At 39.7% G+C, this 23,015-nt stretch overlaps 1 protein-coding gene across 1 annotated transcript; it reads left to right on the forward strand.

Moving 5' to 3' along the window:
- Positions 1–403: 403 nt before the first annotated feature.
- On the forward strand, positions 404–19,620 carry LOC101847170. Its single transcript, XM_005091115.3, has 6 exons — positions 404–686; positions 11,113–11,207; positions 12,474–12,598; positions 13,452–13,607; positions 16,083–16,218; positions 18,085–19,620. The coding sequence occupies exons 1-6, from the start codon at positions 603–605 to the stop codon at positions 19,367–19,369; spliced, it is 1,881 nt and encodes a 626-aa protein (XP_005091172.1). The 5' UTR covers positions 404–602; the 3' UTR covers positions 19,370–19,620.
- Positions 19,621–23,015: the final 3,395 nt, after the last annotated feature.

Below are 23,015 nucleotides of genomic sequence, written 5' to 3' on the forward strand. Positions count from 1 at the left end.
TTGAGTTTTAAAAAATTAAAGTGAAACTAGCAAGTTTTGGGATAAATTTCGGAAGAACGCTTTTTAAAAATGGTTACGCTGACAAAAAAAACCTCTTCCGGAGGAAAGGGAGATGGTTTTCTTCGTTTAATTTGACTTTAGAATGAAAGGCGAGAGGTCATTAAAATTTTTAAAAACCCTAAAACTCCGCATTGAACGTACCCGAACTGCTGATGAACAGCAGTCGATCTGCGCACGCAAGGAGGTGCTATTCCTATTCTCTTCTGGAAAAACGAAAGAGAGCTTCAAAACAAACTGCAGCGCCATCTGAAGCAAAGAGCATACTTCCTGCGGACACTTTTTAGGCTGAGTGGCCCATCTTGTCTTGTACTATCTTTGCCTTGACCTAGAAGTATCGATTCCAACTTTCCCGCCACACGAGCGAATGTTACCCTAGCCGGACTTCTCTCACTATGAAGCTGGTCAAGCTGGAAGTCAGGCAGACAGTGGACTTGAATGTTTTTGTCTGAACATTTGATTCTTCATTAGGTCCAGGGCTAGAAAATCTATCCTGTCGCTTAATGTCTGTAAACACAGAATAGATCTAGATCTAGATCTACACAATGTCAACAGATAATGTGAAACATTTTCGTAAAAGAAATCTGTTTTCTGTCTTTGTTGGACATTTGCACGAGGATGTGAGCAAGGTAACTTTCGGTTCTTCATCCCTGCCCCTCCCTCATCCCACCCTTGCATGCATCATTAATTGTTTTGTCATGTTTTAGTTAACGTTTTACGGCACCTGCAACACGATTACATTTAGATCTAGATCTAGGTCATACAAATCTATAGGACTAGAATGTAGATCTAGATCTAGATCTGGAATCTAGATCTAGATCTAGATCTAGATCTAGATCTAGATCTAAGCCTAAGCCTAAGTGCCGAGAAGAGAAGAGGTGTTGCAAGAGTAACAATAACGAAGTGGCTAGCCGTACTTAGATCTAGAAATCTCTAGACTCTAGAATCTAGATCTAGATCTAGATCTATATCTAGATTTAGGTTTGGCCCTATCGACTCAAACCTGTGAAGTACACAGGTCTCATTACAGATCTAGAATCTAGATCTAGATCTAGATTTAGATTTAGATCTAGATCTAGATCTAGTAATTATTCAGGTTCAAATACATGCAAGTCAGTAAGGCACCTATACAAATACTTTACGAAGTGACTATTTCTCCGAACGTTTGGAGAAATAATGCCGATCTTTATTTCTCCGAACGGTTTCCGGCTGCCGGTCTCGTGATTTTTTGCCTATTTATTGCGAGAGTTCGGCGCCAACTTTCATTCTACCTCTGGTCACTGGTCTGGGAAGGAACACCGCATGGCAAGCCCGCCTACATGATACAACCTTCAGTAACACCCATCACATACCCACCACCATCATGCACATGTACACACACAAACTTATACACACAGTAACAAAACATGATCAGTGGGCAAGTTTTGAACGTATGACGAGCTGAGTTGTGGATGGAGAGACAGTGTGAGTGACAGAGCGGATGAAAGGTAGAATTTACGAGTGTATCCACAGGCGACAGCAACTACAAGACGACGACACTGACCCCCCCCCCCCCCCCACCATGGTTCGCAGGGTGCAAGGGAATGAGTGAGATTTTCTTTGTGTGTGCCTGGAGGGAGGGGGTGGGGTGTGAAAGTCATGAGGAAGGGGATGAGCCGCGGGAGAGAACACGGGAATTGATTGAATGAGTGGAACTGAAAGAGAGGAACGACTCATGAGCCCTAGAGTGAATAGATCCTGTGTTTCTATTTTTGTATACTTTGAACTGTTACTGAATAAAGGCTGAAATAAAACCCGAAAAACACACACACTCCTCACTCTCCACTTACACACTTACTACCACACACAGACACACTCACACACGCACATGAATAGACAACACACACACACACAGGAGCAAATTTTTGGGTCTATATCTATTTCAATTTTCAAGAGCTAGTCTAGAGATTTTTAGATGGGTGTAAAAACGTGAAAAAGAAAGGTTTCACAACAGAATGAAATCAAAATTAGTCGAACAGCCCATAAACAACCACAAAAAATGAACAAATAAGGGTGTGTGTCAACCTGTCTGAAGAAAATTGCCTGTTTTAACCCTAAAAGTGCGTAATTTTTTTTTAAAGTACAGGATATTACATGTAAATTATGGAACCACACACATTAAGGGGCCTGCCAGTGTCAGTACATGTAATCGGTTTTGGTGGAACGTACGCTCTAACATAAAACATTAAAAAATCTATATATGTGTATTAGAATCTAATGAAGGTAGGAACATCAAATTAAATGACGTTACACTATGCAACATTCCCCCCCCCCCCCCTCCTTTTCCCAACAAAAAAATGGTAGAGAAACAACACATCAGAACAGTAACAAGAAAAAAAATTACACACTAACAAAATAAAACACCACAAAGAGTCAAAAAGGGAAAATAAAAGTAACTGTAACGTATTCAACAAATCAACGTGGTGACGACAAGTGAGAAAGAGACTAAGTGAAGCTAAGTGAACTTTCTTTCAAAAGTAAAGAGGTTTCGGTTTCTTTCTTTTTTATTTTTTATTTGACTTTTATTCCCCAACCAAAAAATGCCAAAAAATCGAGCCACGATTGATTGGTCGCGGCCGCGACAAACGCAGAAGCTAGTTCTATGTGTCGTTAAATCAATAACCCTCCGTAGATCTAGATCTAGACAGCACACGAGTGAACACAACACATAAAGTTTAAGAGCAGCACCCTTCATAGGCAACACGTCATATCTGTAGCGAAAAACCGTTTGGAACTGTAGCATTTCTTTATAAATATTTACTGCGAACTTTTTTGGACCGATTGAACCATATTGTATACGAACAATCTTTGGTAGGTTTATACTCTATATAATATCCTAAATTTGCGGGAAAGGATGTGATTTCAGAGTGTTCGGAGAAATAGTGCCCAGCTTTATTTTCCCGAACGTTCGGAGAAATAGTGCCTAGCTTTATTTTCCTGAACGTTCGGGGAAATAGTGCCCAGCTTTATTTTCCCGAATGTTCAGAGAAATAGTGTCGGCCAATACTTCAGGCATTGCAAACTAAAAATTTCATTTACAATTCAGCCATCAATACTAGATTCTAGATCTAGATCTAGATTCTAGCCGTACTTAAGGATGGCTAGATTGTCAGGCTAGCCGTACTTATCTTAGGCCCTATTAACAGAAAACAGGAGGTTTAAAATACAAGGACTGTCATTAAGGCACCTGGTTTCGTCTCAAATACGAATACTTTAGGTTAGGTACTGCCAGGGTTGGGTTGATTTAAATCAAGTTGATCTAGATCTAAATCAGTTGATTTTTTAAATTTAAATCAACTTTATTTTTTAAATAAAAATCAGTGATTTAAATCACTTTAAAATTTTTTTATTTTTATTCAGTTTTTACACATTTCAACATTCAGAATTCCTTTCCTTGGTTTCATAAAACAGATATAAGGTTTAGTAGACTAATATAATCATGCTTAAAAGTCTGCTTTCCCCCCCTTTAACTGTAAAATAATACAGTATTCAATTTACTTTTTTTCCCCATAATTGAAATAAAAGCTGGGTTGATTTAAATCAGTTGATTTTTTATATTTTAATCAACTTGATTTTTAAAATAAAAATCAACTGATTTAAATCACTTTAAAAAAAAATGTATTCAGTTTTTACATATTTAAACATTCAGAATTCCTTTCCTTGGTTTTATTAAACGATATAAGGTTTAGTAGACTAATAAACTAATATAATCATGCTTAAAAGTCTTCTTTCCCCCCAGTCACTGTAAAATAATACAGTTCTCAATTTACTTTTTTTCATAATTGAAAACCAGGGTTGGGTTGAATTAAATCAGTTGATTTTTAAAAATTTTAATCAACTTGATTTTAAAAATAGAACTCAGTGATTTAAATCTCTTTTTAAAAATGTATTCTGTTTTTACATCTTTAAACATTCAGAATTCCTTTCCTTGGTTTTATAAAACAGATATAAGGTTTAGTAGACTAAAATAATCATGCTTAAAAGTCTGCTTTCCCCCCTGTCACTGTAAGTAGTAAAATAATACTGTATTGTATTCAATTTAGTTTTTTTTCATAAAATTGAAATTAGCATTTTCTTTTTCTTTTTAGACAAACACAAACGCGCGCGCACACACACACTGTAATAAAATGCAAGTTTATCTATGCATAATTACCCCCCCCCCCCCTTCCTTTTAGACTGACATTTTCTTCATTTTTTTTGTTTGCAGCCATAACTCACTGATATAGCAGATTAAGGCTTTCTAAAATTGCAGTTGCTTAATTAAATTAATCATTAGTTAAAATAAAGACAATGCATTTTGCACTAAAAGAACTTACTTTTAGCCTCCAAAAATCCGAAACTGTTGACATTAAAAAAAATAAAAAAATCCGATTTAAATTTAAAAAATCCGATTTAAATTTAAAAAATCCGATTTAAATGTAAAAAATCGATTTTTTGGATTTTTATTAAAAAAAAAAAAAATCACCAACCCTGGGTTCTGCAAACTAAAAATTTATAGTCTAGCCATCATATTAAGAATAATACGGCTAGCCCAGCTGTCTAGACGTACTAAAGTATGGCTAGACTAGTCTAGCCGTCATTAAGTACGGCTAGCCTCTTCCTAACAATAAACACACACAAATAAAATCTATATTTATACCGAGTGTCTATTACACGGTAACTAACTGGGCTCCTAGTCTCAGTATCTACGTACACGGTAACCGGGCACCTAGTCTCAGTATCTATGTACACAGGGTGAAAAAAGAGTCTCGCCATCGGGACCGATCAGTGAACCTGTTCGTGCGCCTCACATTGTTTCTCAAATGAAGCGGGTTTAGACTAAGTTAGATTCTACCTATTGATAGAGTTTTATATAATCCTTTGGTGTTCTGAAAATTTTTTTCACTGCTTTGAGCTCAGATTGCCATTTCCCTGTTTGTCATTGTTGTGTAGTATTTCAGATTTTGCACTGTTGACTGTTGTTCACTTTTGACGTCTCTAATACTTTTCTTAATTTGTGTGGAAAATTTTGTCCAGATTGTAGAAACCGAGGAAGACCATGGTCGAATTGCCTGTCCACTTCACATCCGGTACACCCGTTGATTGCGCAAGCACTTTGGAGTTTTGAGTCCGACTCGAATCTGAATAGCCGCGGCCATAGAGGCCTTCTCCAAGAACGCTCGGGAAAATTTAAAACTTGAACTCTTTCCCCGATCGGTTTCTGTTCTCGAGATTTTTGTATGGTTATTTGTTATATGATATTAGTTCATGTTCTCCGTACGTTATGTGGTGTACCCAATATTATTTCATGTTATGTTGTACCTGTATCATTCATTGTCCCTGTTAATCCGTGTTCACAGATGAAATCATCATCTACTGTTTATAATAAATGAAGTACACTGAGAAGTCTTTCTTCATGATGATTTCATCGCTTTAAGAACAGCCACACTAGCGTTCTTCAATACGGTGTCAGCCTTATGAGAAAGTTTGAAAACAATTGATCACCCAGGACAACTAACCCAGCAGTCTTCAACCCACAACTTGGCAATATGGTCATATGCCCTTTCCCAGGCTGTAACTATGAAACCGGTGAAGGAGACGCCCCGGTGGTGGCGGCACTGCTCAATATATGCCCTCACACACACCCAAACTGCCCACCCTCCTGCACCACCTCTACCAAAACTTGACCGTCTCTAAATTGACTTCGGGGTAGAGGAGGAGGTATGGAACGGGTTCGTAAGGAGATGGGAGGCTTTCAAAATAGGATCAGGCATAAATGAGGCTGCCTCAATGCAACTGTTCCAATGTGCGTCAGAACCCCTGGGCGATCTGATACTGAAGGCAGACCCTAACATCCAGTCGAAATTAGTCAAGGAGGTCAAGTCAATAATGCGGGAATTTGCTGTGATACCAGTCGCCATTGGTGTGAGAAGGGCAGAACTCATACAGCTACGCCAGGCACCCGACGAACAATTTTGCACTTTCGCTGCCAGGGTAAAGGGCAAGGCCGAGACCTGCATGTTCACAACCATCGCCAAATGCACATGCAAAGAAGTTGTCCAAGCCGACTACACAACTGAGACTGTCAGGGACGTCCTCCTGGCAGGAATTGCAGACCTCGACATTCGCAGAGAGGCCCTTAGTACACGGGACATTCAGAAGAAAAGCTTCAGCGACGTCATCGCTTTTGTTGAAGGCCGAGAGATGGCTAGAAATGCCACGCCTAGCACATCCATGTCAGCACTCTCAGCGTTCAAGAAGAGACAGTCGTATGAGAATGATCCCACCAAGAGGCCCCCTCCTCTAGATACCTACAGATCTAATGATCTCACTAAGGGGCCTTCTTCTCCAGACACAAACAAACCGGTGCCATGCCCTGACTACGGGAAGAAATTCAATGTTTTCAAGCAAAGGGCAAACGGCTCCTGGAACACTAGACCCCACACGAAATGCATCAATTGCTGGCGAGCCAGTCGTCGCAGAGAAGAGCCCACTTGGAACGAGCTTGGAAGGATGGCTCAGGACAGATAAATGGAAGGAGCTTGTATGTGGCCTAAACCCTGCCAGGGGTGAAAGGCATTGATGATGATGACCAATGGCGTAGTAATATTTCACTTGTTTTTAACAGCATGGGGTTTGCCCCCCCTGACCTAAAAAGAGTCTGGGGGGTTTCAGGGGGGCATGTCCCCCTACATTTCACCTCACCATAATTTGATGTTTTGGCAATTAGAATTGATATTTACTTCAAAACAATTGATTTGCAAGGGTTTTAGTGGCAATGTGTTGTGCAGCAAAAATGATGGTAGTTTATCCCTCAAAACAGTGCATCTGTGTATGGGTCTAAAAGTAAAAATTTACTGGAATTTCTATTCAGAGGTGACAGCACCAGAAGCGCCAATAACCAGCTTGTACAAGAAGGCGCCTCTGGCTTTGAACTCATTTGCAACAATAATGGCCATAACGGATAACGTGCCAACAGGGGAGACGGAAAGCTGAGGAGAAGCGACATGAGCAACTATACGTTCCCGAGAATAGCCATCAATCTATTGACTGGCGCGACGCAGGAGAATAGCCACTTGCAATTATAAACCCTCATAAACTCATAAAACACAAATTTATTTAAAATAAGCATGAAAATAGAGGGCACTGCAAGCTAAGGTTCTGACGCGTTTTCTTTTATGTAAGATTAAAGCGGGTAAAAAAAATAATAGGGAATTACAACTTGATACATGTACAGTAGTCTCCGCCTAAACGCACGCAATACAAAAGCACGCTCCGCTCAAATTCACGCTTTCGTCATCTGACGGGTTTACTATATAATTTAGACGTACAAACGCACGGTCACTCCCTCTAAACGCACGCTCCGATCTGCGAAACACGCTGACAGGTTAAGCTTGAGAAGGAGAAATTTTCACTACAACCTGCACAGCTTGCATAGACAAGCCAAGAAAAGCGGGTGAGAGTGCCCCTCACGGGGAACAAAGACTAAGAGTGATGGACGACGTTTTCACACCCAACTTTCCACAGACACATAGGTCTGGTTCTCGGTCTAGGGCTGGTCGGGGAGGGGGGCGGTTGGGGGACTGAACTGTTTTTTGATTGGTCACTGGAAATGCATCTTTGAGAGAAGGTTTCTGACTGGTGTTTGGGTGACTGCGTGTGGTGTAATGTTAAGTTAGACCAAGGAGTTCGCAACACGCGTGAATGCAGAAAACACTAGATAGGCCTCAACAGGGTTTAATATTAGCCAAGTAAGCCTAATCAGTTGCGCTCGAAGAACTTATATATTCTTATAACGTACTTGCTCAACGAATCACAAGAGAAATGTTTCTCTGAATGTAGAGATCTATGATTCTGATGTCGTCCGTGAATTTACGGTCAGGGGGTGGTCGCTTGGAAAGCCACGTGGCCGCGCCGTCGTCTCTATGACTAGATCTATGACTATCGCCAACAGTTTCCTCTTAGCTGTTCCCGACGTTTTATAGTGCATATTCATTACATTAATTTACATTGAGGCTGTCTTTCTACACCCCCCCCCCCCCCCATTCAACGCCTTTGTAGTCATAACCGCAGTCGGGGAATCCTTTTCACAAAACAGTCACGTGTCGTCACATTATCAGCAAAAATTGACCCTCACCCCAAAGGGGGGTCACTAGAATACCAAGGCAATGAAATGACTGCGTCCCTTCCTCCCTTTGCAAAGGTTCATGTAAACGCACGCTCCGTATAAATACACGATGAAGAGCCCTCCCGAGCACAGTGCGTTTAGGCGGAGACTGCTGTAACACCAAATTTTTTAAAAAGTTGACATATTTTCCTCAACACCACACTTTAACTTTAACGCACGCGATTCAAGAGATGGAGAGTGAGTATTTTCGACACTCATGTGGAGACATCTAGACTGTGGAGGGATAAAATCTACAAGTTTACATTGAAATGTGGGGGCAGGGTAGTGTAGCAGTCTAAAAAAATGAGCAATTTGAAGGTTAGGTTGATCTTGTGAGTTCCATCCAAAGAACAGTTTTTAATAGGGCCCAAAGAGAAAAACTGGAAAAAATTATGTAGGCCTACTGGATCAAGATCTAAAAAAACCCAAATTTGTTTGGTTGCTGGCCTGCTGAAGCGCCATGCAAAGATTCAGGGAACATATGATAATTAGTAAATGAGCTAAAAATTTTTATTTCATATAAAAACTTCCATACTTCTCATGATAAACTAGATTTGCAGTAGATAGAAAGTCAAAATTCGAAGAAAACAGATAAAAAGGAACAAGCATGTTTTATATACGTAAATTATTAAATGAACTAGAATTTTTTTAATTTGGTCAGACGAAAGTGAACATATTATAGTATAGATACCTTGCATTGTTACAAATAACGAAAATACAAGACTTGAACCACTGGGGAAATGGCAGCGGCAGTCTTTCATATCTCTTCATTTTATTCACATTTGCTGGATTCTGTTATAATCAGGCTCCCTCTTCCCTCTCCCCTTTCTAAAATTTAATTTGCAGCAATTCCACCCAAGGGGCTTTCTGTTAGGTGGTCACCACTGTCTGTATCCGAATCTTATTTTCGCACCCACACACAGATCATGCACTAATTTTTTTTGGAGCTAAACTGCTGTATTTATTGTTGCAGAACACATAAATCATGGCATGATGATGAAATCAGGCACTTTTCAAAATGATTAAATCAAAGAAACAGGCATTTTTCCGTCAGTTTTAAAAGTTTTATCATTGATTGACTGTGCTTATTACATGGATTGGTGGGGCTAAGGGTGGAAGCAAAGGAGATGTTCAGTCATTTCTGTTTTTAATAGGTCAAACAGTGGTCTTGTGAAATGCAAGCACTGGTGGTAATTGAATAAGTAAGACTGACGCATGTCATTATCAGAGAGGACAGCAGTTGAGAGTACTATATGCGCAGCCTAAGGCACATCCTTGATATACAGTGGAGCGACCAAGTCACCAACGTCAAAGTTCTCACCCGTATGCAGATCCCAAGTCTGTTTACCACGCTCCGGCGAGCTGGTCTCATCAGAGGTTAAGCCAGACTGCGACAGGCTGCTGAAGACAAACGCCGTCGCCAAAAGAACAGCCAGAGGCTACCAACGCAGGAAGACACCACTCACAAGTGCAGCCACTGCAACAGGGACTGTCATTCGAGTGTGGGCCTGTTCAGCCACAGCAAGCGCTGCTCTCGAAACTGAAATCTCCTACGGGGCAGATCCATAGTCTCCTGAGACTGAAGGATGTCATAACAGTTGCAAGTGCCATAAAACTCTTACTAAAATTAAACTTCTTGGACAAGGGTGAAAAATCTTGGAGGTCCCATGTGCAGGTTGCGCACATTAAAAATCCCTTGGTGGTCTAAAATTGATAAGGGTAGGCTTCGGCTGCCACCCGGGCAAAATTTCCTACGAACTGAAAATGTTTAATGTGTCCTGCGGGCTCATATGACCTTATGCAGTTGCGCGCGCCGCAAAACACAAAAACAACAAAAAACCCCCACTGAACTGAACCAATCCTGCCAATGGGCACCGCTTATTAGGATTTCGTGAGTCAGTGTGACTTTTAAAGCTTTTTAGCTTTAATAAATTGAGTCTGAGCTTTGTTGAACTTGTTAAAAGCATTGTTTTTGGAATGAGGTTCTAAGTTTTTTTTGTTTTGTTTTTTCATATAATTTATTCCTGTTATAAAGAGAGGGAGGGGACCAGTGTGAAATGTTCGTTGTAGCAGGATTCTAGTTACAAGGCAAGGGATCCAGTAATAAATTCAAAGGAAATAGTAAAGTAGGCCTATTCTATGAGTTTGGTGTTCTGTTTATTCCATTTTGTATTTCCCCTGATAATGATTTTGCTCAACATGATCTCTAGGTCTTACATGATCAAAAATCGAATCAGGTTTCTTTCTCTAGCACTAGCAATGTTGACAGCACGGCATAGGCGATCAGAAGGAAGGGGCTCTGGCTCTAGGCTAACTCGTCCGCTGTGTTGTCCCCCACCCCACCACACCCTGTGGTGCGTTCGGTCTGCTTGCGCACGTCTCATATTCACTCCATCCATCACAGCATTTAATTTTTGACTTCTCCATCCCTGCATCGGAGAAGTGAGAGGCATGGTAGGCCTAGATAATCTAGACTGGGCTGGCCTATTATGCGATGTGTTCTGCTTGTCTGCGCATGTCACACGCTCCTTGCTCATTCGCTCTGGCCTTCATTGTTGGTTCGCAAGGGCTCTCCCATTCTTTGTTTCGCTGGATCGCCAACGACTTTCTCAACTGACAAAGTTTTATCTGTTTAATTGGTCTGTACGCTGTGCACAGCAGTAGCAATATTCCGTTATAACCGACTCGCGCGACTGTCTGATTGCGCAATAGCAATATTTTATTTACTAAGATAAAGAAGGGAAAAAAACGCGGTTTTAAAATAGTGTCTTTATAACAGACTTCTCGTTATTTCAGGACTCGTTATAAGTGGACTCCACTGTATCATATTTTGCATCTCATTTGTGCATTTTATCTCTTTGTCATTTCAGAGCGATGTCTATAAGCTGTTCAGTGGATGTGGTGAAATTGTTGACTATTGTATACTTGAAGATGGAAGTGGAAAGAGTAGATCATACAAATATGGGTAAAAACTTAATATTAGTGTGTCAGTGTCTGGGAATGTTGTCTGCAAATTTCTGTGAAATCAGTTGCTCTGACATGTTATAATAGAAAGGCAACTTCGTCTCGCCTACTGTGGAACTTGGAGAGACCATGTGTTGTAAACTCACAATTTCTAAACTGATGGCAAAATTAATCTGAAACCAGTTGAAAACTATAATGTATAATGTTTTTACAAAGTGGATAGACACATTTATGTTATATTACATTTCATTTTATTGTTTCCGGGAAAATTTTTGTGACCTTGTGGCTTATGAATGTAGCCTTACTTTATGCTGAAAACATTGATTATGCAGTCATACAAAGCATTTAAATGTCACATGCACAGTATGTTGGTACCAATGAAAAACCAGTGTACAGCAAATCTAATGTTGACCCTTTTTCTTGGCTTATAAAATGTGAGGATGCTAATCTGATTTTGTATGTGACGGAATGTGTGTATACTATAATGTGCTTAATTTTTAAGTATGATGATTTCAATTTTCCTTTTTATGGTTGTTGAACAAGATTGGGGGCATGATCTGACTGTTTTGGAATCCAACTTTCACAGCAAGGGTGTTGTCGGGTGTTGTCGCAAATTATACTACTAACAGATGGTGTTGCAGGACTTTTTTGCTGTGCATGCAAATATGTGTCATGTAAATTAGTGCATACAAAAACAGTGTCCCTTTTGTAAGAGGGGTGGGGGTAAGAAAAATTGTGCTATTTCTCATGTTGTTCTTGTTTTAATTGGAGGTAGGAAATTTGTGTAAAAGTCTGTCGCAAAGACACAGTGTTTAACTAGATTCTAGAGTAAGCCCGATTCCCTGTTAGGACTTCTCTGTTGACTTCCACCTCTTGGCTCTCATATGACCTAATGCAGTTGTGAGCGCCGTAAAACCTCTACTAATTTACTAACAAAACAAACTAGATTTTGCCAGGTATGAGATCTTAAGACTCCCTAGGTAGGTTACCACGTCTGACTTTACACCTGAATAGCAAAGTCTCAGATACCACTCTGTGAAATGTTTATAAATATATATTATATTCATAGTTTGTCTCGAAGTATAGCAAAAGTATTGAGAACAGTAAGTTGTTCGCATCCACTTAAAATATATTGAGTCTCCATAAAATGCTTGGCACAAGTTTGAAACAGATTGTTTATCTTACCCATTGATACTGTATTGTCTTTTGTAATGGCAATATATGTCTGTATTTCAGTATTCATGTTTGGGTATTTTTTCTGTTTCAGGTTTGTTCGCTACGCTTTTCGAGAAGAAGCTATGCGAGCTCTCAAAGAACTAAATGGCTGGACTCTCATGAATGTGCGCATTGTCGTAGATGTTGCTAAAGATACAGTTGACTTGATGAAAAAAGGTAACGTTGTGGCTCACAATCTCTGTGGAGTGGCAATTTTTAACTCACTTTATTTCTTTTTAGAGTAGGGGGGATTGTTTTTAGTGGCGTCGGTGGCCTAGTGGTTAGGCTACCATACTAATAACCGCAAGGTTGCAGTTTCGCGGGTTTGAGCCGTGGGCCTGACATTGTATCCTTGGGAAAGGCACTTTACACAAATTTTCCTCATTTCACCCAGGTGGGAATGGGTACCCGGCTAGAGACAGCGAAAGATCTTGTTAGTATGTTAGTGTTTTAGTGCCTATAAATGGCTGCTTGCACTGTATGCTTCCCAGGAAGTTGAGGTTGTTTCAGAATGCTCTCAGGTCTGCTGGAATAGTATAGATTGTGAAGCGCATAGAGCTTGCTGTTGAGTGGGGATTTGCGCTATTTATAAATAAGGTATTAGTTAAATGCCTTTCAACACAGTAAGGGTATTTCTAAATTTTAAGAGGCAATTCTTCCTTTAAAATTTCTATCTCAGATAGAACCAAACGGAGACCTTCAAAGTCTTAAGTAATGTAACGTGAATGTAGAACTGAAGGATTTCATGAAATAATGTGTAAAAAAATAAAGGATTATCAGGCAAATATTCTGAAAGAACTGTAGTTTTTGCATTTAAAAATTCCATTGATAAATTTTTTAAGTTATTGGAATTTTTTGGATCTTAAAGACTGCTATTTGTGTTAAAAAACCATCTCTAAAAATTTAAAACAGCTGATGTGGTAGGGAAGTTTAAATAGCTTTTTCGCTCCTTTTGTTCCATCCTCTTATTTCATCCTACATAAATACATAGTATAGCTCTCGCTTCTTTCCTATGTCTTAAAATGAGCAGCAGAAGAACCTGCCTCTGGACCGGACCTCCTGCACTTAGATCCTCATGACGGTCCTGAAAAGGATACTACTCCAAGCTGTTTGGATAAGATCATCAACTTGAGCAGGGTGAAGGAGGCTTGCCATATGATGGATGTGGACAGGCCTGTTCATAAAGGTCAGGGCTCTTTTTGCTTGTTTGTCATTTGATGTTATCACTTTGTTACTTGAAAAGTTGAAAGTGTTTAGTTTTTTGTTTTAAACATAATTTTTTAAACACAAAAAGTGACTCTTGTGCGTTCCTGGGGTTTTCATGTAAAATATAAAGTAAAAGCATTTTTGAAGCATCAGCATGATAAAGGTTTTTTAATGCAAGGTAACAGTAATCAGGTAGACAGAAATTTTAAAAGAAAGTAGAGAAGCTGGTCCTGCCAGTGGTGCCCTCCAAAAACTCTTTTTCGAGATCTGCTTCCTGTCATCCATCAAAGTCAGATGAGGGGGGCTCTCGTGGCCTAGAGATTAAGGTGTTGGCCTCTCATTCAAAGGTCCCGGGTTCAAATCCGGGTTGCAACCAACAAATTTTCTTCTCTAAAATTGTCTCCTTTCACCTCCTGTTCTGCTCTCTAACAATGTTCTGTCGTCTTGTTTCATCTCCTCTTTCTGCTCCCTCCCCCTCACCTTCTTCGCCCCCTCCTCTGGGCTCCTGACTCCTTCTGCAGCCTTTCTACTGCTACTCCTGGGCTCCTTCTTACTGCTGTCTTTCAGCCACACCCCTGATTTTCTGGTAGGAAAGATCTACACCTAGCCTTCTCGGACAAGGGTGAAAAATCTTGGAGGGCCAGTGTGCAAGTTGCGCTCGTTAAAGATCCCTTGGTGGTCTAAAATCGATAAGAGTAGGCTTCGGCCGCCACTCGGGCAAAATTCAAGATTTCCTACCAACTGGAAATATTAGGTGTGTCCCGCGCGCTCATATGACCTTATGCAGTTGCGAGCGCCGTAAAACACTTACCAAAAGAAAAAGAAAAGAAAAAAGTCAGATGGTGTGTTTTTATTATGTTCATAATTCTATGCTTATTAACTCACTGACTGCCGTTACCGGGGCGTATCAGGGATAAGGTTACGTAATAAAATTGCTGAACCCGGAGGCCCTCCGGTATGGACTTTATAATTTTGTTCCATATTCATCCTGGACTGCAATTGAGTGTGGCAGTTTACAGCAATTAGTGAAGCCATTGCGACGTGATAAATTGCTAGAGTTATCGACCTTACGCTTTTGGGTTTTTTTTGGTGATTTTTTTCCCCAAGAGACCTATTCCATGCATATTGTCAATTCTGTTGTCATTTCACTACTTTGGCATCCAAGAAGCGCCGCAATATTTTTGATGCGTTTGCGGACGAAAGTGATGATGAGCCTTTTCATGGTGTTGGATCAGACATTGAAATAGGTGAATTAGATGTTGATAGCGATGCTGACCCATCATTTTGTGTTCGGGAAGGTAAAAGAAGGCAAAGATTACCTGATTCTAGTGCAAGATCTAGTAGTGCGCCAGGATCTAATCCTAGATCTAGATCTAGATCTAATAGTACTAAATTGACCATTTTTCAAAAACACAACTATTGCCTATATTGAAAAGATATTTGGCATGAGTACACTAAAGCATGTAAATGCACAGCACACAAAATTTCAAATACCTAAGTACTATAGTTTTTGAGTTATGATTTTTTGAAAACACTCTAAAGACCCCGGCAGACCATGGCTATTGAGGCTCCACGGGCCTGGCAGTCAGTGAGTTTTAACATCTGCTTACAAGAGAGCACTGAAGAAACCAGGAACACTTCTGTCTCATGTTTAAAATACAGGCCCCTGTGACACATTTGCAAATAACCTTGTATTGTTTTTGTTTATCCTGTAGTCTTTGAGCATGTGCCCTTCTGCCCAGTTCCATCTTTGAGCATGTGCCCCTCATCCCAGTTCCGTGTTGAACAAGGTGGAGGTTTTTAAAAGTTGTATTTTGCTGCAGAAAGGGTATTGGCTAGGATAGGGATGGGAGGAAGGAGTTTCTGTAAAACTTGTATAATTACCACCTTTTTTTTTCTGTCAAAATTTTGTGTCTCTGACATGTTCAAGTGTTACACAGTTTTTGCTTCTGGTGTTATTCATCATTTGTGTGTATGCCTGGAGAAAGATTCCAGTTTTCATTAAAGTTATTTTTGAAACAGCCAAAAAATTAAGAACTGGTCTAGAATTTAGTTCCATTAGAAAACACAAGTTCAACCATTTCTTAATAGCATACTGAGTGGAATTCGTAATATTTTAAGGCTAAATTAAATTTTTTATTCATTATTTTTGCAGCATGTTGTACTTCATCAAGGTTAAATGTGCTAGAAATTGGGGTTTTCTCCAAACTTTGTTTTTACACCCCATATATTACAAAATGTGGCATACTTTAAAAATACTCAGTACATTTGAAAAATTTAAAAATCAGCTTGACCTGCATTGAATCTGTCTAAAGAATATGCCCTTATTTCAAAATCCAGAATTTTCAAAAACAGACCTTTCTCCTGGCACACGCACATTTTCATGATTAGTTCACCTTTACATCTACCAATAGTACTATTTATAGGTTAATTCTTCTTTTGCTTTTGTGTCTAGGTGCAATACGGGCCTTACAACTGATTGACACGGTCGAGATGACAGGAGGAGCAGAGAATTTGCGTGTGCACTGCCGTCCAGTATCCAGCAGGACTCAGCTGAGCATGAAACGCGTGTCTTGTGAATTGTCTAAATGGTGAGTCTTTTTTTTTTCCCTCTACTTTTCTTCTTTTTGTCTCGTGGTGTTGATGGATAAGTCATCAGCTGTTGTGAGGACTTCTCGTAAAGGCTTCATTGTTTATGTTGACTACACTCCCCCCCCCCCCCCCCAGGCAGTGCTACTGACTGAAGTGTCTTTAGGCCATTCCCAAAGGGGGGATATTAACATGTTCTTTTGCGCAGTAGAATTGTAAATGGGCTGATTTATCAATGTCATGCTCATACTGTGCCGGAACAACATTGGGGGAACTGCTGCTTTTTCTTTCCTCATCCTTACTATCGTCATTTTTTCCTTTACTTTGTTTGTCACTTTCTTGTGAACTGCTATTTCTGGGGTGCCTTGATAGTTGAAGCAGTCTTTTTGCTGTTGAGGCTGGAGAGGTGAGCAGAGTAAGCTTGGACTTCTGGTGACATCCACCCCTTTGCGCTCATATAACCGTATGCAGTTGCGAGCGCCCAAAAACCTTACTAAAACTAAACCAAAAACTTATGTTGACTTTCCTGGATTTAGATGGAATTTGCCAGGAGCAATGAGATATTTCCTGTAAACAAATATTTTTAATGTCCGCATGCCACCAATAAATCAGGACATGGGGCAGTATGGAATGAAAAGAAAATGACTTTTCAACGAAAAGAATAAGAATGCCTTCACCCATGTTACTACTTTTAAGAATGTTTTTCTGGTTTTTAGTTCAAATTCTCCAAACATTTATGCTTGAAACATGGCTGTTAAAATTTCCATGGTCGATTTTAATTTGTTCTGTCCAAGTTACTGGCTCAACTGGTTTGAAGAGTTGACGTCTAAAGAGGTGCTCTGATGTTGTTAATAGCAACAATTTGGTTGCTGCTGCCTTTCATTTGCTTTGTTCTCTTTCTGTGGGCTCTGCTGCTCATTTAACTTCCTTTTTCGTCTTATGTGCCAGTGTCTCTCATCCTTCTTGGTTGTTTTGTTGCTTTGTAGCTAAGATGCCCAAAACACCTACCTGTCTCCTGTGACCAAATTCCTTTCCTTTTTGAAATTATTTGTCTGTATGTCTGCTCATTCCTGACCCACAGTGCCTGCGTGGCCTAAATGTAGAGCCATACCAAATAAACTCGCTAATTGAATATATTATACACACATATTATGATTATGAGGTGAAATTGAGGGGGGCTCAGTAGCTCGACATGCATGGTGTTCATTTGTCAACTGGATGTCCGTTGTTTGATACTTTTTTTCCTTCATTTTTTCGAAACCCCCTGTCTTAGGGTAGGTAGGATTGAGCACCTAGTCTTCTCAGATATGGACAAAAAATTTATTTTGGAGATCCTGTGTGCTAGTTTTGCAAGTCTATTCCTTAGCTGTTGAAAAATTTAAAAAAGAGTAGGAGAGAAGGCCCTTCAGGCTACATTCAAAATAGATTCTGACCCAAAGCTGAAGTCACTCTAGTTGGCATAAATATTAAGAGCCTATTAAGATTCCCTTCGGAAATGGCACTAGCTGCCTGTTAGGCAAGGGATGATTCTATGTTCTATGTACGGTAGATAAAATGGCCCATATTTAAAAATCAATCAACTGTACTTAGAGATGATCTTACATGCCCTTACCTCCTGAGCTCTAGCAGGATCACACAGAAGAAGAAAAAGGTGAAACGGGGATCTGAAAAGGGAATTATGAAAAAAAGAATTAATCACTGATTTATACCAACCTGCTTCTCCTTATATTTTTCTTTCTCACCTTACTGCTTGTTAATGAGTAAACATGTCTCCCAGTAGCGTTTTTCCTCAGGACATTTAACAAGAATACTTGTTTCAAAGAATTCTTTTAATTTTCAACAATTTCTTATTGTTTTGTGTGTTTCAGGGAGCAAGATAAAGGCATAGATAATTGTCAGCTGTCCAAGATGTTTCTAGCAAAATCTATGGAAATTTCTGAGACGGTGTCAAGATTACTGGACTCTGAATCTAGTGAACTGGTGAACAGTAGCAGCAAAAAATTACGTGACGGTGATTTGGATCTACCAACAGCCACTGTTGATGGCAGCAAGAAAATGCAACAGAGTAAACTGAAGAGCAGTGCAGACTCTGCTCAAGAGGAGGCTTGCAGATTTCTGGAATTGCCAAAGTGTATTGGATATTCCCTTGAGAATTCACCTCAGGCCAAGTCCTCTTCTAATTCCATTCTACAATCATCAGCTGTGTGTGGGAAAACTGTCAGTGATGTAGCAGAATTAACAGGGGGGAGGAATGAACTTAATACACGGAAGGAAAAAAGCTACACTGAGAGATACAGCTGCCCCACAGGAAGTCAAAACTTCTGTGAACAGAAGAGTCAGAGAGGCAGTACCTCGAAGAGAAGTTTGAAAGTCGGGGGGAAAAAGAGTCCTCAGGGTCTCTCCCCTAAGAAAAATCCCAAGGGAATCGATGAGCAGAGCATAGTGCCGTCAAAGAGTGTTCCATCTCCTCTTTCCGAGTTTGACAGTGGGAGAGCGTCTTCTTCAGATGTAAATGATGAGATAGGTTCTAAGCCACGTCGCAGTCTGTCTGATGTAAGCTCAGATGGAAACGATGAAGCTTCGAAGCCTGTGGTCGCGGGTGAAACGCTTCTTAGTCTAGGTCGAGCTTTGAGAGAAAAGATGAAATGTAGAGAGGAGTTGTGCCCTGTTGTGGACGTCAGAGTCTGTGGACCTCTACCGTCACCTGGTAAAAAGCATAGTAATAATGGTATGTTGAAAAACTGGATGGGTGGACTTGGTAAACAAAATGGTGTTAACAGAAGGATTCTTAATGAAAGTGAGGAAGATGTCGAGTGGGATTCCCCTAGGCTTGGAAACAGGAAAGAGGCCATAAGGATGGCTTCGGAGTTGTTCTGCCAGTCTCTGGCTAATGACTACCCCGCCGATACTGTTTCCTCTTCCTCTTTTGTTAATGGAGGAACTGAAACATCATCTGAAAAGGAACATTCGGCAGAATGTCAACTTTCTGTAAAAAATAATGATGATGATTCTAAGGTGCGAGTTGGTATGAAGTCTTTGCTAGACGACTCAAGCCCACTTAAATTGCAGACATCTGCACTCAAGTCCTCCAAGCTAGCAGCTTTGTTGAAGAGAAGTCAGAGTGAGCAGCTGCCTTCAATTATTCGGAGTTGAGACAGATTGTTGGTCTTCCTTCTCATCTTGTTGGTTTTTGTTATCTTGTAAATTACTGCAGGGCTCAAATACAGTCAGTACTGTAAATATAGATGTTTGTTACAAGAAATGTCGCCATGCTCATAAGATAAATGTCTATGTCATTTTTAGCCATTTTGAGAAAATGAGTAAAAACTTTCTTTCGATGCCCCACCAGGGCAGTGCTACTGACTGAAGTTGTCTTTTGGTCATTCCCAAAGTTCTTATGCACAGTAGATGGGCTGATTTATCAATGTCATGCTCATACTGTGCCGGAACAACATGGGGAACTGCTGCTTTTTCTTTTCTCATCCTTACTATCATCATTTTCCTCTACTTCTTTTGTATGTTTGTCACTCTCTTGTGACCCGCTATTTCCGGGGTGCCTTGAAGTTGATAGTTGAAGCAGACTTTGCGCTGTTGGGGCTGGAGAGGTGATCAGAGTAAGCCTGACTCCTCATTCTGAAATCCACCCCTTGGGGCTCATTTGACCGTATGCATTTGCAAGCACTGTAAAACCTTACTAAAACTAAAACTGTTTCTTTCGAACAATTGACTCGTAAAACACTTGAATTTTGGTACACTCAATTGATTTTATGTTTGCATTATTCTTTTGACCAAGTGAACTATATTACCAAACTGGCTGTGCTCTTCATTTCACAATCGAAAACTACGAACTGGCCAAAAACGACTTAGAAATTATCTTATGAGCGTGACGATATGAAGTTGTGTTGACTATGACGTATGTGTGCCTAAAGAAAGGTACAAAAAGTCAGACTTTTATAATTTTGAGTTAAGGGTTACTCAGTGGTTTTTTGAATTTTTGAGGTATCTCAAGTAGTTTTTTAGATATTGCACATTTTGTGAGGTAGGATATAAAGGTCTAATATTGAGAAAATTAGCTTTTAAGTTTAGGACACTTACAAACTTGAAAAAAATTGATTCAATTGTTTCTAATGTATTTTTTTTGGTGGAAAGTTCATTTTCAATTTGGCATTCAGTTTACATCAATATCATGATTAGAATTCAATGGTAAAACGTAGTGGGGAAGAGAAAACATGCTTCAAGAATAGATTTTAACACCTTCTAAAAGAAGTTTTCGTTATATCTTTAAAAAATAACTTAGTCTCAAATTATTCAAAATAAAATATTTAGAAGTCAAATCAATGAAAACCCTTTTTACTCATTGTTAAAAAATGGTTGAACTATCATTTTTTATATAGAAAAGCATTTTGGTCAAAAAAGTGATTTTTTTGTCATTATAAGCCTGTAGCTCAAAACTCTCTGTGGCAACGTTTTGTACCTTTCTTTAGGCACACACACATATATTTAATTTGTTCCTTAAAAATGTCAAAATAGGGCTGGCTTACCTCATGATCATTATTTGTGACATACTGCTGAACTCTTTGGGTGGTTTTTCCCCCAGCAGTGGATTGTTTTGAGTGCATTCTGTTATAACAAAGTGATGTTACCAAAAAATAAAAAATTCTTTAAAAAATGTTGAAGACAGAGACACAAAATGCGCACCAAAATAATCAGAAATTAACAACAGCATAAACACAACACTTGGCAAGCGAGAGAGATGTTTAATTGTTACTCACTTGTTACTGTTGTACGAGAATGGTTTCTCGGTTTGTATTCCAAATCCCAGTTTTGCGTGGAACATTTCATGGCACCTCGGAGTGCAGAGGTGAACTTTACAGTGTTTGCACTCGAATGATGTTTGTGTTCTTTTTCAACTATTTCAGGCCTTTTTAGGCACATTACACATGACACTGACACATTCTCCCATAGGCTTCACTTTCTTGGCCCCCGGCTTTGACTACTTCAGGAAGCAAGTAAAATTTTTGTTCAGCCTCTCTGGCAACTTGGATAATTTTCTACCGCTGCTAGGTCTTGGGTTGCCCAGTGTTGCCAACAACAATGATTTAACTATCTCGCTTCTGGACTCCAAATGGTCCAAAGGATTTCTCACTGTCTTCTTGTGCAAGATGCATGAATTGCGCTAGGTTGAAAAAAACAGGCAGAAAAAGTTTCCTCTACCATTCCACCAACCGTCCAATGCACAAATAGTTGTTTATGCGTTAATTGCTCAGATTGACACCTCCCTTTCCTTTTATGTATTGAACAATCACGTCTGATTTCACAAAAGAACTCCCTTCACGATCCTTCTTGTTGAGTTTGACTGGATTAATGTAAAAAATTGTGCTCAGCATTTGAACATCTCGTTTGTCCATATATCTGAGGACAAGTTGGTTGCCTTTCTCTAAAAATAGTTTCATCTCAGGTGAGCTTTATTGCAGTATTTTTAAAGAAGCGAGCCTGCCATGCTTTTTCTGCTGGTTGTCAGTGTGCCACCTGCGCCTGAGTGGGTAGTTGGCGGGTGCTCTGATGGGGTTTGCTCCTTCTTTCCTTTCAAACATCTATCGTCCTTATCTCCCCTTCTTCCTTTTTGTGTTTATTACTCTCCTGTAACACCTCTAATCCTCGGCACTTATATGACCTTATTGTGTTGCAAGTGCCGTAAAACCTCAACTAAAACTAAAACATGCACCTGCATTATGTACATACAGTCCATCAAAAAGTTCCAGTGAGACATAGTTGCGCAAATAAATGTGATGGCCTTTACTGAGCAGTCCACAGAAGACTAGCCAAGCTACTACCAGTTCTCTTGTGGTACAGCATTTCTCTGATACTTCAGCCAATGAAAAAAAAAAGCTTCCTCCGCCCCTGCCCCAGTGTAGACATTCATACTCAACAAATTTTAATGTACACACTCTGACTTGCACACCTCATATTGTATCTCTTCATGCCCAAACTTTGCTATTTTTTGGAGGTTGTACACCTTGAAGCAAAAAGGTATGTGAATGCACACATGGCTTCATCAAAACTTGGGTTTTGTTGTGGCATACAATCATCTGAAAACTTCCTTCTGAGGTGGACAAGGAATGGCCTGATCCATATGATAGGATCTGTTCTTGTTGTTGTCAACAAGTTGAACAATTTGATAAAGCGATGTCAAGCGTTTTAAAAGACATGTGTCACGAAGTGGTGGAATCAGGCGCTCGTCAATTTTTAGGCATGTAGAGTTATTGGATCATCTGAAAATTGATTTATTTGATTTGCTTCCAATGGAATAAATGTTTATTTATCTTGAATAGAACTCAGGATATCTGCATTTGAAGGAAGTGAGGGCACGTGGTTTCAGTGGTGAAATTAGCGAGAAAATGGCCGCAAAAGTTTTGGTAACCCCAATAGCTAAAGAGTCTGAAAACTGAAAAGTGAAATATTTTCTGCCTTAATTCAATGTTTTTCAGTAAAAAAAATTCACATGGAAATGTGTTTTTATATGACATAAACAAGGTTAGGCCAAAAAGTGAAAATTCAATAAAAAGTTCCAAAATAGCGGAAAATGCCTGTTTCTCAGATTTTGTTATTTTGACGAGCGCCTGATTTCACCACGCTGCCTCACATATCAGTCACGACATGGTACTGGTAGCTTGAGACGCTCATCAATTTTTGGGCATATATGGATGCTGGTGCAATGAAAAGAAATTATAACATTTTCTATGACATGGGATACCGGCACAAGATAAGCTTCGCCCAAGAGCAAGCACAACATAAGTCG

The sequence above is a fragment of the Aplysia californica genome, unplaced genomic scaffold (genome assembly GCF_000002075.1).
Source record: "Aplysia californica isolate F4 #8 unplaced genomic scaffold, AplCal3.0 scaffold00026, whole genome shotgun sequence".
Taxonomy (NCBI): Eukaryota; Metazoa; Mollusca; class Gastropoda; order Aplysiida; family Aplysiidae; genus Aplysia; species Aplysia californica.